Genomic DNA, 15,013 nt, shown 5'->3' on the forward strand with positions numbered 1-15,013 from the left:
GGCGATCAGAGCAGAGGCAAAGAGATGTGAGGAGTGTTGAAATATCAGAGATGAAGGTGGGAGAGGTTTTAGGGGGCCGGTAGAGGAGGAGGATTTTAAGGGAGAGGAATGAGGGGTGGGAGAGGGTGAGGTGCTCAAAGGAGGGGAAAGAGCCAGTGGAGTAAGGGGATAGGGCAAGTGGTGTCCTTGAGATAAGGACCATTATATTCAGCACACTTTTTTTTAAAAAACACATCAGGAGATACTTCCAGCTGACATCCCTTTGTTTCTGCACAATCCACGCAATCTTGCTTCCCTCTCCTGTTTTGTTAAAGTTGAAATTAAAATACTTTTTGGGTCCCATTTCACTCCGTGCAAAAATATTGGAACGAAAATCCGCAAAATTTAATGGGCCATGAAAAATACTGGTTATACAGTGTGTAAATATTTAGTAATCAGCAGTGAACAAATTGAGTTTAAAATGTTTTGGGTGTTATAATAACAATTATAAATTATAATACTTGCATTTGATGTAACACCTTATGTCGTTGAGATGTCACAAAACACTTCACAGATATTACTGTGTAGTGTAAAGCCTGCATATTTGTACATTAACATGGCAACCAAATTGTTCACAGCAACATCCCACAGATAACTGTGAAATGAGTGACTAATTTAATCTAGCATATTGTTGGCCAGGACACTGGGTGAAATTTTCTTCTTTTCTAATAGTGCCATGGGATCTTTATCATCCACCTGAATAGGCAGACGAGGCTTCGGTTTAACATTTTATCCAAAGGACGACATTTCTGACAATGTATTGCATCCCTAACACCATATTGGAGTGTTAGCATAACTGTGAGTTCAAAGTCCTGGGTCTTGAACCCACAACCTTCTGAATCAGAGGCCAGAGTGCACCCAACTATACTAGGCAGTTGAATCATGCTTTATATTGATTCTGTTCAGGTTAGAGGTTAAGTTTCTAAGTTGAACTCAGTTGTTGATTTTGTCCAACTGATGGATGACAAACCAGTGGTTAAAATGTAAAAATGCCAATATCAGAGATTTTGCCAATATCATCGTCCATCACACGATGCCTGTGCACCACCTTCTATAGTTAAGGAACCTATTTTTTATAGAACAGGTTCCCTGAAGACAGCAAAATATGATACAAAACAATCATTACACTTAACAGTGATTATCGACGAAGCTCTTCAATGTTTCAACATTATGAGGAGCTATAAAACGCAAGATTAAAATCAGCAAGCACCAGCAAACAAAGTGAATAGAGCATAATTTGGCCGTAATTAATGCTACGGGGAAGGCTCAAAGATAATGCAGGGCTAATCCACAGGGTGCAGGGCTAGTCCTGTGATGTCTCACAGACATTCCGTCTGGACAGTAGTGGTCCTGCAGTCAGTGGAGGTAGAGATAAGAGTTGGGTGTCATTCACATACACGTGGAAGTTGGCCCAATGTCTGCGAATGATGTCACCAAAAGGGAGCATGTACATGTTGAAGAGAGGACCAAGGGCAGAACTCTGAGGAATGCTGCACGAGGTGGTACAGGGGCTGGAGGACAAGCCGTTCATGGAGACGGTGTGAAAGTTAAGATTTGAACCAGTCAAGGACACAACCACGAAGGTGAGAGAAGAGGCAGCGGAGGAGGATGGAATGGACAACAGTGTCAAAGGCAGCAGAGAGGTGAAGGAGGACGAGGAGACAGAGGGAGCCCTGGTCACAAATGGACAAAATGTTATTGGTCACTTTCAGAACCTTAACTGGGTCAGACCATCGAAAAACATAAAGTAGTAAACAACATGATTTTGATTTCCAATTCAAAGGCAGCTTAGTCACTTCAGTTCATTTTGCCTGGTCGATCCTCTACAAATGTCACCAAGTTTGTTCAGGTACAAAATCACTGTTGTGTTGTCTGAACATTGCCTATCAAGATGATCCCCGCAGAACCAGAGGAATTTAACAACTGTTTAGAGCTGCAGATAATTAATTTGTTCCTCCTCATTACAGTGATTCTGTGTCATGAGGTATCATGTACCCAATTCCCTGACCACCCAGTGTTAGAGCAATCATTAGCATTACTTGTGGAGTTTGAGCTGTGGGGGGCACTGGCCTAACAAATTGGTGGGGCCAAATATTTTCAGTGCATTAATTGGGAAAATGATGTATCAGTTCAGCAAGCAACAAACCTGAGTGGGTTTGAGCAATAACGACAACAAAATTACATTTGTAAAGCGCCTTTCACGTCGGAGGTCGTCCCAAAGCGCTGGACAATCAGTATTTCGGACCTGAGCTGGGGGTCGGGGAGGGTGGAGGGCAGTGGGGGAAGGAGGGTGATTGAAGGCACGGTCGAAGAAAACGGTCTTGAGACGGTTCTTGAAGGAGGCACGGGAGGTGGTGAGGCGGAGTGACTGTGGGATGGAGTTTCAGAAGGTGGGGGCCGAGTGGCTGAAGGCCCCTGTGCCAATGGTGGGGCGAGCGAGGCGGGGGACTTGAAGCAGGCCCCACCCTTGGCGTTGACCCATGTCTGCGGATTATGTCACCAAGGGGGTGCACATAGATATTGAAAAGGAGAGGGCCAAGAACAGAGCCCTGAGAGAAGCCACACGTGACAGTGTGGAGGCTGGAGGAGAAACCGTTCGTGGCGACAAAGTGGAGACGGTGGGATAAGTAGAATTTAAACCAGACAAGGGCAGGTCCGCGAAGACTGAGCTGAGAGGAGAGATGGTGTAGGAGGATACAGTGGTCGACATTGTCAAAGGCAGCAGAGAGGTCAAGGAGGACAAGGAGGCAGAGAGAGCCCTGGTCGCAGATGTTCAGGATGTCATTAGTGACTTTGACCAGGGCTGTTTTTGTACCTGTGCTGTGGGCAGCGCGGAAACATGATTGGAGGGGTTCAGAGAGGGAATGGGCGGAGAGGAAAGAGCGAAGCTGGGACTCGACGATTCATTCTAGGGCCGTGGAGAGGAACGAGGGGTTGGAGATGGGGCGATAGCTGGGGAGTATGGATGGTGTAGGAGGAGCAGAAGCCAGGGGATGGGGGCTGGGGGAATGTGTTTTTCCAAATAGTACTTTAAGTAATAAGAATCATCCTTGCATTTGATTAGCACCTTATTTGTTGTTGAGATGTCTCAAAGCACTGCACAGAATATACAGTTCTACAAAGTGGTTTGATTGTATTTTGTCGACAAAAAATGCGGCAGTCAATTGCTCACAGCAATGTCCCACAAACAGTCTTGGATTGAGTGACCAATTTTTTTTTTGGGGGGGGAGGGGCGGGGAGGGATTATTAAGGCCGGAAAGCGATCCGCCAATCGACTAACAACCCGGTTCCTATTTACTGCTCGGTAAAGAGGTGGGTGGAATAAAGAAACTTGCCTAATCTTTTGCCCCACGAGGAAATCGAACCCGAGTCTTCCTGTTTGGAGGCAAGCCCATTAAACACTATGCTACAAGACTTCTAAATGGGTTGAGAGTGTGGATATAAGCACGAATATCGCTGTTGCATCACAAGCATCTTATTCCAAATGATGAAACAAAGGGGTCAACTTCTTCTGTTAATTATTTAATCCTGGTTCCTTTATCCAGAGCAATTTCCAATACCTTATTCCAAAGCATTGTCAGATATTTAGCATGCTTGCCTATGACTCAATAGGAATTGCTGCTGAAGTGAATACTAAACAAGTCAATGTTAATTCTTAAAAGCAAAGTACACGTAAAGGCTGGCTCTAAAATGAAATTTGGCACAATTTCAAAATATTTTACCATAATGATACATTACTAAATTACAAAAACACATAGTGGAATTGACTGGTGCAGAGTACTCATGCACAGGAGAGCGCACACTAGATTCAGAAATTTATAAAGCAAGCCATTTTGCTTAAAAAAATACATCATCACTAAAATAGCAATTACTTACGAATTGCATAGAGACCTTTCATCATGATAAACAGCAATAAAAATGCACGTGTTTACGTGCAGCACCGAATAAGCTGAAATCTCAAGGTGGGGATTGAACCTATGATCCACTGAACCACGGGTGAGAGTACTACCAACTGAGCCAAGCTGACAACTAAGTTTTCATTAATACCGACCAAAGGAATATGCCTGAAAGTGCATTTATAAAGTGTAAACCATAGTATTAAGAGTGAGGGCTGTTTGATAAATGCCTAGGTATGTCTTTTTCCATTAGGTTAGCGATGCTATCTTCTCTGCAGATAAATGCTTGTGACACAAGAGATGATCTCCTGGCAAGGGAATGAATTGGCACTGTGAGAAACCAATATGTTCCATTCAAATCAATGTATTTGTCAATTAACATGCAAGAACATAAGGTAAAGATGAGCAAAACCCATTGAGTTCAACAAGCAATCTGTGCAAGGTTGAACCAAGAGATACATCAGTGCACAACATAAATCTGCAGAATTTATTTATTAAAAACAAATGTTTGTGAACAAAGATCATCTATCTGAATGCAGCATTATAGGTCGACATGTATCCAACCACCCAGTGTGCACCTTGCATTATGCAGAAAATCTAAAATGGACTATCCTCCTGGGGTGGTGGATGGCTCTCCTTGGGCTGAGCTGGTGCTAAGGTGATGTGGTAGGCAATGGAATACATTACAAAATTACTTTTGTATAGCGCCTTTCCGTTGGGAAAACGTTCCAAGGCGCTGGACAGTCAGAGATTTGGATCCAAGTAGGGAGGAGAAGGGGGCAGATTAGGGTAAGGGAAGTTGGAGGTCAGGGAAGGTAGGAGGGTGGCCGAAGGCACAATCGAAGAGGAGGGTCTCGAGACATGCCTTGAGGGAGGCAAGGGAGGGAGAGAGGCGAAGGGAATGTGGGATGAAGTTACAAAGTGTGGGGGCGGAGAGGTTGAAGGCCCGACTGCCAATGATGGGGCGGGCCAGGCAGGGGACGTGGAGCTGACCGGGGCCTGCTGAGTGGAGAGAGCGAATTTGTTGATAAGGGGTTAGCAGGTCACTAAGGTAGGAAGGGGCAAGGCCGTGGAGGGCCTTGAAGGCGAGGATGAGAATTTTGAACTCTATCCTCTGAGGGATGGGGAATATCAGAATGAGTCAATCTTCTGTGGTGGTGTTCTTGGTTACCTGGTTCCTGAGCTACACTGGTGCACAGTACTGCTGACGACAGACCAGGCAGCCTGGCTCATGAGCAGGATTTGGAGGGGCAGAACAATCACTGGAAGCGGAAAGCTTGTTAGACACTGCTCTCAATGACAAGCTATGCAATTTTAGCTGGTTACAGCTCCAGCAGTACCCCTAACACACTCTGGAGTGCCCAAGCCTTGGCTCTTCCCAAACTGCACCCAAAACTCCCCGAAGTTAGGTAAGATGGGTGCGTCCCTCCAGGGAGAGATTTGATGGATTTCTGTACATGTCAGACACTCAGCTGACCAGAATGCCCCCCCAAACTGGACAGTAGAATTAATTGTAAATAAATAAATGGCACAGTGTTAATGTTCAGTCACTAGATGTCACAAGCAGATTCAATTAGTTACATTTAATACGTCATGCCATGAGTAACCGATATGGGGCTTGAACTCACATCTTCTGACTTGGCGCTGCAACCATGGATGAACACAGAGCACTGAGAGGCAGCTGCAGAAGCTCTTGTGTTCCAGGTTAAAAGTGAGGACCTGTCTTGCCATCTGTGGTTTGCCAGTTAGTAATGGAAGCCAACCAATAATTCGTAGAACAAATAACCTGACCCTAGAATACATGTGTGTTTAAATTAAGTTCCAGTATTGTATCGTTGAGAATAATTTGCTTTCAAACACAGTGGGTTTGTCAGCCATTGTGAAAGAATAAATGTGAAAATGACAAGGTATAAAAAGTATAGGGAAGACTGACCTGTGGAATTATAGGATCACAGAAAGGTGCAAGATTGCATTTAGGCACTTTAATATAGAACACATACTACATATTTTTAAAAAATGGATTGAAAGGAGGACAAGTAGGAACAGGTTAAGGGTTGTGAAGGGCAAGTTTAGGATTGACACCAGGAAGTATTTCTTGAAACAAAAGGCTGTCAACAGCTGGAACGACTTACACAGAAGAAAAGGCCAGAATACTGGAGTTGTTTAAGTTTGTTGCTGCATTGGGAAGACTGTTTAAGGTTGATATTCCGGAACAATGAGATCCGATGGGCAAAACCCCACCCCACCCTCACGTGATGTCCATACAGGCACATATTGTACTATTATTTGATCAGTAGGGGTCCCAGGTCCTGGTTAAAGCTGAATTTTCCCATCTTAAACCAAGAGGATCAGAGACTACTTATAGTGTCAAAGGACTGCCCTGACTGAGATCAGAAAGCTCTGTGCAGACCAGGGATACACTCCGATACCATGTGGTTTGTAATGACTTGGGTCCATAGTACATTGCAGCTTTATCAAGTGAACAATCAGGGAGTCACTTTCAGCTTTTCCTGATCAAAGGATCACTAAAGCGTTTACAAGTATAAATCCCATATCAAGAGGAATTAAGTGTAAGCAGTGATAGATGCACATCAGAAGCATTAAATCCTTGTAAAGCAGGGTTAGTTAGATTTGCAACCGAACAACAGGACAAGTGTAACAGCAGCAACTACATTTAGGAACTAACATAAATTTCAATCACAGTGAAGGTGAAAGCCAAGGACACGGCTTCACGAACCCTGAAGTGATTTTGAGTTTCCCCCTCCCCTTGCGTCACCCAAAGCAACACAAAAAGTTACAAACAACATTTGAAATGTAATCCCAAAAGCAATTTAAAAAAACACGAATTTTGGAAATCCCAAACGTATTGGTTGACAACTTGACTTGAGCTTTCTTTGGATTTTATTAATGCAAATAAATAATTTCTTAAGTTTTGAAAAAAACAATTATTATTTTGCCACTTGTTTCTTTCCCTGCCCCGGTATATTTTCCTTCTTTCCCTTCACTGTATTTGTAACAATGTGTAATTTGAGCTGTACAATCCTTGATAAAGCCAAAAAGAGGAGAGCACTTCTCGGTCAGACAACATCAGACAGCTGTCAAATGCTTCAGCAGTTCTCTTAATCGACTTTCAGTCAAAAATCGCACAACCACACATTTCCCAAACAAAATACTAGCTGCCTTTTGATAACACAAGTCCTTATCGGAAACCTGTGAAAAAGGGGAGAAGTGGACATTTTCTAGGATGGCTGCCGAATACGTTTCAAAGGCAGTGATGTGAAAACACGATGTTCAGTTTAAAACTGTTCACAGGCACAAAGGACCTTCTCAGTCCAACCATTTGAACACTTAACAACAAAATCTATCTAAAAATTACAGATTTGGAAAAAAGTGATTTGTCTCTCACTTATTATAAAGCATCAGACTGGATGTAAGTAGGAGATAGCTGGGCAGAGACCAATTAGAGTTTGAAGACCAAAGCAGACTGTACGTGCTGTAAAGTGAGTACTCCTTCCACTGACAGGCCAAAGCTTGCGGATGATGAAAGGCAAGTACACAGACAGTGAAAGTAAAGCGTAAAGCAATGCGTCTTTTATTAGCAGCTTGAGCGAATTTGGAATTAAATTTTAGATTTTCAAGAAGTGGAAAGGATGAAGCAGTTTCAGCATTTTGCTGCATCATCAGAACAGAATGAACCTTTAGTACCGAGAATGGGTTATTTTTCTAAAAAGAAACTTGCTGGGAAGTTTGAAAATAAATTTAAAATGGAAATAACATGAGGAACAGGTGATGGGGAGGAAGAGGCAGGTCCTAGATGCCTTTGCACGATTCAACGCTCAAAACTCAACAACCCGAATAACTATCCAACAGTCGAAGGCCAACACAGCAGACAGTTACTCAGATAGAATCAGTCATTCATTTCACGGTTGTATCTAGGGCATTACTGTACACAAGTTAGCTGCTGTGTTTGCCTACAAATACACAGTCACTACACTTCACAATAAAATCCTATGAAGCACTTAGAGACTCCTAAACGACTCGATAAGGCAATATATTAAATGCAAGGATTATTATTACTAGGTTTCACCAATAAGAATAGTATTGTGGGGTGGGCGGGGGGGTGGATGAACAGGGAAAACTTGTACTGATTACACTTGTGGAATGAGTTGAAGATCGTTTACTGGAGTGAAATAGGACACATGTAGTTTGCGCCTAAAGTTCATGCAAATTAAAGAATTAAAGTGAGCCCATGGTATCCATAGCTACAAAAAGATAAGGACTTAAAATAAAGCATAAGATTGTGAAAAAATACAATCTTTGAAGCTCACTGCTTTTGCACAGTACGTATGATCCACTCAACAACTCTAACATAACCCAATTAGCCCGAGAAGGACGACTCTACAGTTACTCCCTGATCGCTCCTCACCCACCAAAAAGCTACACTCTGAAATACTCACCAAAAATACTTTATATTCAACTATTGTCCACCTCACAGCAGTCACTTAGCTATAAAGCTTCTTATCTTAATAACCCTCAACTCTATTCCTAATCAAATATTCAGACAGCTCTTCTTTACAAGAGTTAAAATCAGCAGAGCATTAACAGCTTTAGTTTGACGTTAATCCAACACGTTCACAACACTGTATGGCTACTCGGTGCGCAACAAATTCCTGCAAATCTCAGGTTTTGCTCGAGGGTTAGTTCCATACTCAGTTCCACAGTTCCAGTCCAAGTTAAACAGCCTGCTCACATCTACATTATCCATTCTTCAGTGCTCCAAAAACCCAGAACAGCTTTCCTTTTGACTTTCTTTCCTCAGATGCAAATACAACTCTGTGGATTTGTATTGAATAAAGCTGTTTTTCTTTGAAGATATAGCACCAACAACTTGCATATCTATAGCACCCTTCCTGTAATGCAACTGCATAATTTACTGTACAATAAAAGTAATCAATAAAATTCTGAGAATATTTTTGTTTTAGTCACCTGGAGTCTAACAAACATGAACTGGCAAACATAAAAAGTCGAGAGCCTCCAAATCAAACAAGAACTGGAAGTACAAATTCTACTTGGCTCCTGTTAACCCTAAAAGCCAAAGCCCTGACAGGTAGGGTGGTCCGAGCTCCACAAGCAGTGGGAAGCTTGACAGACATGTTTGCAAAGGCAAGCTCTGTAGTTTAAGCGAGGTAAACTGCAGCAGTACCTTCAAAGCATACCCTGTAGTCCCCAAAGATTATTCTGCTTTCCATAGACTCAGCTCTTGCCAGCCTGTGCCAAACGGTGTTAGCTTGACTCAGTTTGTAGTACTCTTGCAAACAAGTCAAAAGTTGTGGATTCAAGCTTCATGGCATGACTTTGAACTCATAGTCAAGACTCTCAATCCAATGTCGTGTTGGGGTAGAGCTGTATGTCAGAACTTGCATCCAACACAACATGCATTAAACCGAGGTCCCACCCTCCTATTCAGGTAGAGATTTAAGGTCCTGTAACACTAATCAAACTGTTGGGCTGGCAAAAAATTCCCCTGATTAAAAATTGGTTGTTCACTTAACAACTGTTTGTGGGACACTGCTGTACAAACTTTGGCTGCTGCGTTCACCTACAATTAATATTCCTTATATTTAGTTTAATGCCTTTCACTTCAGGAGTACATTTCAAAGTGCTTGACAGGATATACTATAAATTGGAGTGACTGCATTTTATGGGCAATACATGAATACACAGTCATTCTAAACGAGTGATCACTTCATTCCACACAAACAGAAATTTCCACATATAAACTCTCAGTAGTTTGTATTTCAGCCTGTCTCATTTGGTAGCACTCTCCGCATCAAAAAGTTGGAAGCTCAAACCCCACGTTGGATCTTGGAACTCATATAATCTAGGCTGACACTCCAATGCAGTGCTGGGGGTGTGCTACATTGTTGGAGGTGCCATTCTTCGGATGAGACAATAAACCCAATTCCCGTCTGCCTGCCCAGGTGTTGTTAAAGATCCCTTTATTCAAAAATAAACTGAGTTTCTCCTGTCTCTTGGCCAACAATTCCCTAAATAAAATTGGTAATTTGTTTCAAGGCTGTTTATGAGACATTGCTGTGTGCAAAAGAAAAAAAGGTCCCTACATTTTATAGTATATTCTGCAAAGCTCTTTGAGACATCCTCCCAATGTCAAAGGCGCAATATCAAATGTAAGTATTATTATTATAGTTTGGGTTGAATAATCTTAAACACAGTTTTGGGTTTCTGTCTGTGTCTGAACCCAGCTGACCAAGGAAAAGCCTATGGTGAATATGATGAACAAAGTAAGAAACATTGACAAGAGAATGGGAAAGAAAACAATGTCCTGAATATTTCTGTTCCAGTCGATAATAATGGCATAAAGTGGACGATAAGTTGATGGTGATTGACAATTTGACTTCAAACACCTTGAGAAAGAAGGTCACATCGCTCTTTGGGTGGACTAGCATATGATAGACAGCATCAATACAAGACTCAGTAAAAATATTCTGTAGACGCTATTAAAGACATGTCAGATACAAATGGAATGAAACTAGAATAGGAATGCTGATCACATGGATTAAAAGTTAGTTGAAGCCAATTACAAAATAAAGATATTACATATAAAATATGACTTAACAAAGCTTTTGTCCCAATTTTAAACTCAAGTCAAATGCCTCAGGTAATAATACATCCCCATAATCAACAAACCAATAAAAAACAATCTTAGCAATAAAACTCTGTTGTTACTCTGCTTAATATTAACATAACATGATAATCTTGATTAAGTGTATTTCATAAAATGTGTTGACAGACATGCAGAAGTGCAGAGATGTTTATATTGCCTATGCCAAGAAGACGTTATTTTGTACAGAAGTGCTCACAAACAAATAAATTCTACTGACCGTGGTTTTGTCAATGTGGTCCTGCAGGGAGTCGATGAGCAGGTCACCTACAGGTTCCCAATCGTTGCGGGCATTCTCAGCCTTTGTCATGTGCGCCTCAAGGTCATCCATAGCTCCTTGTAGTTCCTGAAGTTTCTCCAGTGCCTTTTCCACCTGTTTCTGCCAGTTGCTGGCATGAGTGTTGAGCAGTTCCCAATTCTCTTTGACTTCCGTTGACTGCTTGCGCACAGCTTTGGCAATTCGCTGGGCTCTCTCTTCTGGGGTTGGCTCTATTGTAACACAAGCACAATAACCGATTGAGATTGGGCACAGATTTATTTTATGTTTAAAAAAATATGGATGGTTCTTCCTAATATCACACTGCTACATGTGCTCGCCATTGCAAACCCTCCTCTAGCAGAGGTGAGCACGATGCTAAGGGAGGCAAGCTCTTTTTAAAGATGCATTTGAGCTCATCTTGGTGAGGGATGCTTGTGCTGAGGAACGTGGGCTGCAGATTTCTTCCCAGTCGCTGACAGCACTGTTCTGTGATCAGGTAGCAAATGATTTCATGGCATTTCCAGTGTTTCCTCCCCATGAATTTAGATACAATACAAAAGTCTTTGAGTGTCTGCAGTTTGTAAAGAAGTAGTAATACCATAAGCCATCCTTTCATAGTTGAAATTAGCAAACATGCTGAAGAAAACAGCAGAACTTAAACCACGGGGAAAAAGCTTCTCAGAGCTCACATTCACAGTTGTCTATTGTAGTACACAACAACAACAAATTACATTTGTATAGCGCCTTTCACGTCGGGAGGATGTCCCAAAGTACTGAACAGTCAAGCATGTGCAACTCGAGCTGGAGGTCAACACATTTAACAAACATATAAAATCTATTCCAGATATTATTACAGCTTATTCCTGACACACAGCAACTTTAACTGTCAGCAGAAGTTGCTTTTAATGTTTGAGATGAGTATGAAATCCATTTCCTTTCTTCCTCCCCTCCTCTTCCCCCCTCCCCAATATTTGGGCAACATACTTTATGATCGTATGAGGCTGAATGGGGAATCAAAGGCTTCCAAAGCCTCCCTCAATGTTAATTTACAGCCAGCTCATTTGGAGCTAGCCAACGCTGACCATTCAATGACACTTCCCCTCTCTCCTCTTTAATGCTAGCAGAAACCATTGTGATTTGTAACTTACCAGAGTATGTGTTGCAATAGCTGGGGGAGAGGAGCGAATTATCCCTCCCTCACTAATCTATGGCCATGTATATTTTATTATTATTATTATTATTATGTGAACCAATATCTTACAGCCAGCTTCATCCTGAATACTGCAAATTCAATTTGAACTCCATTTGAGGCACTTTATGAAATTTCTAATCTATTTATTTGAAACATGGGCATAATCTTTCATTGTCAAATTCAGCAATTTATCTTGTGGGGTGTTTACACTGAGATATTCCATTCAGAGAGACTGATAGGCCTTGTAGAGTTTACCCAATTATATCCAAACCGCCCTTGTTCAATGTTTCAATAACCATTCAAAATACTAATGAGGGGAGTAAATGGCTACGTTAATATTCCAATCACCTTCTGTATATTAAATGAGAATAATGAGATGTGTCAAATTCAAAGCACTGCAAGTTACTGCAGGCTATAGATTCAGGACTTCAAAAAACTATGCTGCAATAAAAATAACATATAAGATTTTTAAAGCTTAAGTCTAACATTCAGAAATAACTATTAGAGATTACGGTGAGGGATGAACACATTAGAAGGTCGTTGGCAGAACTCTTTTAGAGCAATAGCAAAGATGTTATTACGAGGCATGTGGTCCAGGGAGCTCTTTGATATGGCTTATCCATTGAAGCAAAAGCTAAAGAGAAGACTAGGTGGAACAGTGTGTTAGATTATCCTCACTGACTTTTCTTTTCTGGATCCTGTGTTTGAATCCAGCTCAGACTGATAGGATAACCATCTGCGGTGTGTAAAATATCCTGCGTGATAGCTTTGGGGAGTCTCTACCCAGTTGTTGGTGGGAAACCCCACAGCACAAAACCTTCCCTCAGCTGAAGCCTAACATTGCTGCTCCCACTCAGAGGGAGGCATATCATGCCGATGTGCGTAACGGAAGCAAGTTACACTTGGTGCAAACGCAGGTGCTCTTCTGAGGTTGGGATCTCATTGCATCGAATTGCTGTGCCTGGCTTGGAAGTGCTCAACACCAAGGTTCCTGTGAAACCATTCCCAGAACCTTCAGAAGAGTCAGGGAGCAATTTAGAAGACATTGAAACAAAAATGGAGCCACGGACATTTCAATATACATTGATCCTCTCACTCATTTTCAAATCCCTTCATGCCCTCGCACCTCAACAACAACAACATGCGCTTGTATAATGCCCTCCGTCTCAGACCACCTCCCTACCTATCCACCTTGCATTCCTCCCCCATCCGCTGCCTCCGCTTGGCTGGCTCCGACCTCCTGTTCGGTTCGTCCCTTGTCCCCTCCGCTCCACCATCAGTGGCTGTGCTTTCAGCCACTACGCCCCGCAGATCTGGAACTCTCTCCCTCACTCCCTCCGCCTTGCCCCCTGCCTCCCCACTTTCAAATCCAGCGTACAGACCTTCCTTTTTGATCATGCTGATGGTCACCTCTCCTCCTGGCTCAGGGTCAGACTCCGTCTCTGTCAAGCGCTCCGGGACGTTACCACGCGTGAAGGGCACTAAATAAATGCAAGTTGCTTTTGTTGATATAGGGCCTTCCATGTCGGGAGGATGTCTCAAAGTACTTAACAGCACTGACTGGGCACCCGAGCTGAATGTGAGAGCTGAGGGGGGTGAGGAGTGGAAAGATGACCTAAAGTGCAGTCAAAGAGGGTGGTCTTGAGCCAAGACCTTGAATGAGGTGAGGAAGGCAGTGAGTCAGAGTGACTCCGGGATAGACTTCCATGAGAGTGAAGGCAGAATGTCTGAGTGCCTGCCCACTGATGGTGCAGCAGATAGGGCAGGAGAAATAATGTAATAATCCTTGCATTTGATATACTGCCTTTTCAGGTCTTTGAGACATTCCAAAAGTACATTACGGGATTTTGATTATTGTGAAATGTAGTGACCTTGAGTTTGGAGGCAAAGATATGCAGCCAGTTAGTTTGTTCTCAGTGAATCCATATACCTTTTAGCAATACAGTGAAGCTGTACGCGAAAAATTTGATTTCAGGTACAGCACAGCAGTACTGTTGTGGGCAGCATTTCCAGATGCTTGGCTAGTTTACAGAACATGGCATTTTTGAAAGAAAATAAATAATAATAGTATATTCCAAATAGAAATAGATACTCATTGATACTATGAACACTGGGACAGTTCAGGTTAACCACTAGACTCTGACCCGGGAGGAGCTGTATTCTTTGGCCTAGTTGTCATAGTGATGCTCAGAGTCCAGACTATCTTCAAGACCCAAGGGACCAGCTAACTACCATGTGCAGCCACACAGCCAAAGTGTGGCACCGCAAAGAGGACTTGAGCAAGAGACAGTACAGGGTTATCCCAGCAATAGCAGGCTGGCTTGTACGCATGGAGAAAGCATATACAGCACAAGCAGTTAACTGGAATTAAAATACATAATTTATGAAGCTGTTCTTTATATGTCTCTGTAGATTTGAATTCTAGAGAAAGGGGGCATTGGTACAGAATTGGGCTGCAAAGTTAAGCACTTCCGCAAGAGATTCAGCAAATGAATGGGGCTACAGTCCTTCAGTAATGGTCCTGGAACAAGAACATGTGCGAGTGAGGACCAAGTAAATGGCCTCCAAAAATAATTTTAAAAACAAGAAATAAATGACAGCTGGAATGGTTGGACTCAGATAGCCTTTACAGTATAAACCCATTCGACTGGATTCTGCAATAATGACATCTTAATAGCTGCACCCACAAAAGAAAGTAGCAAAAGTGGTTCACAGCAAGAATGCCACCTTTTGAAGCCTAATACTAAAAACATCTTGAAGTCTCAGTAGTCGTACAAATGGGGTTTGGAGACTTAGTACAACATGGTCTACTGATAGAAGGTTGTTCCCTGCAAAGAAAGTCACTGAAATTGGCTGTATTGTCCAAGGCATGTTGGAGAGTGAACTTTAGACAAGCACAAGTCAACATCTTGCATTAATATAGCCCTTTGTATGGGGTAGTGTCT

The 15,013-nt window shown here is 42.3% G+C and overlaps 1 protein-coding gene across 2 annotated transcripts in view; it reads right to left on the reverse strand.

The window, feature by feature from the left end:
• The window catches only part of LOC121851450 (utrophin-like), a 118,028-nt gene that overhangs the window by 70,118 nt on the left and 32,897 nt on the right, over positions 1–15,013 (reverse strand). For both annotated transcript variants that reach the window (XM_042345305.1, XM_042345304.1), the window contains exon 5: positions 10,838–11,106. In XM_042345305.1, coding sequence (XP_042201239.1) covers positions 10,838–11,106 — 269 coding nt within the window. The remainder of the gene's footprint in view (positions 1–10,837; positions 11,107–15,013) is intronic.

This window comes from Callorhinchus milii, unplaced genomic scaffold (assembly GCF_018977255.1).
Source record: "Callorhinchus milii isolate IMCB2004 unplaced genomic scaffold, IMCB_Cmil_1.0 Scaffold39, whole genome shotgun sequence".
NCBI classification, from domain to species: Eukaryota; Metazoa; Chordata; class Chondrichthyes; order Chimaeriformes; family Callorhinchidae; genus Callorhinchus; species Callorhinchus milii.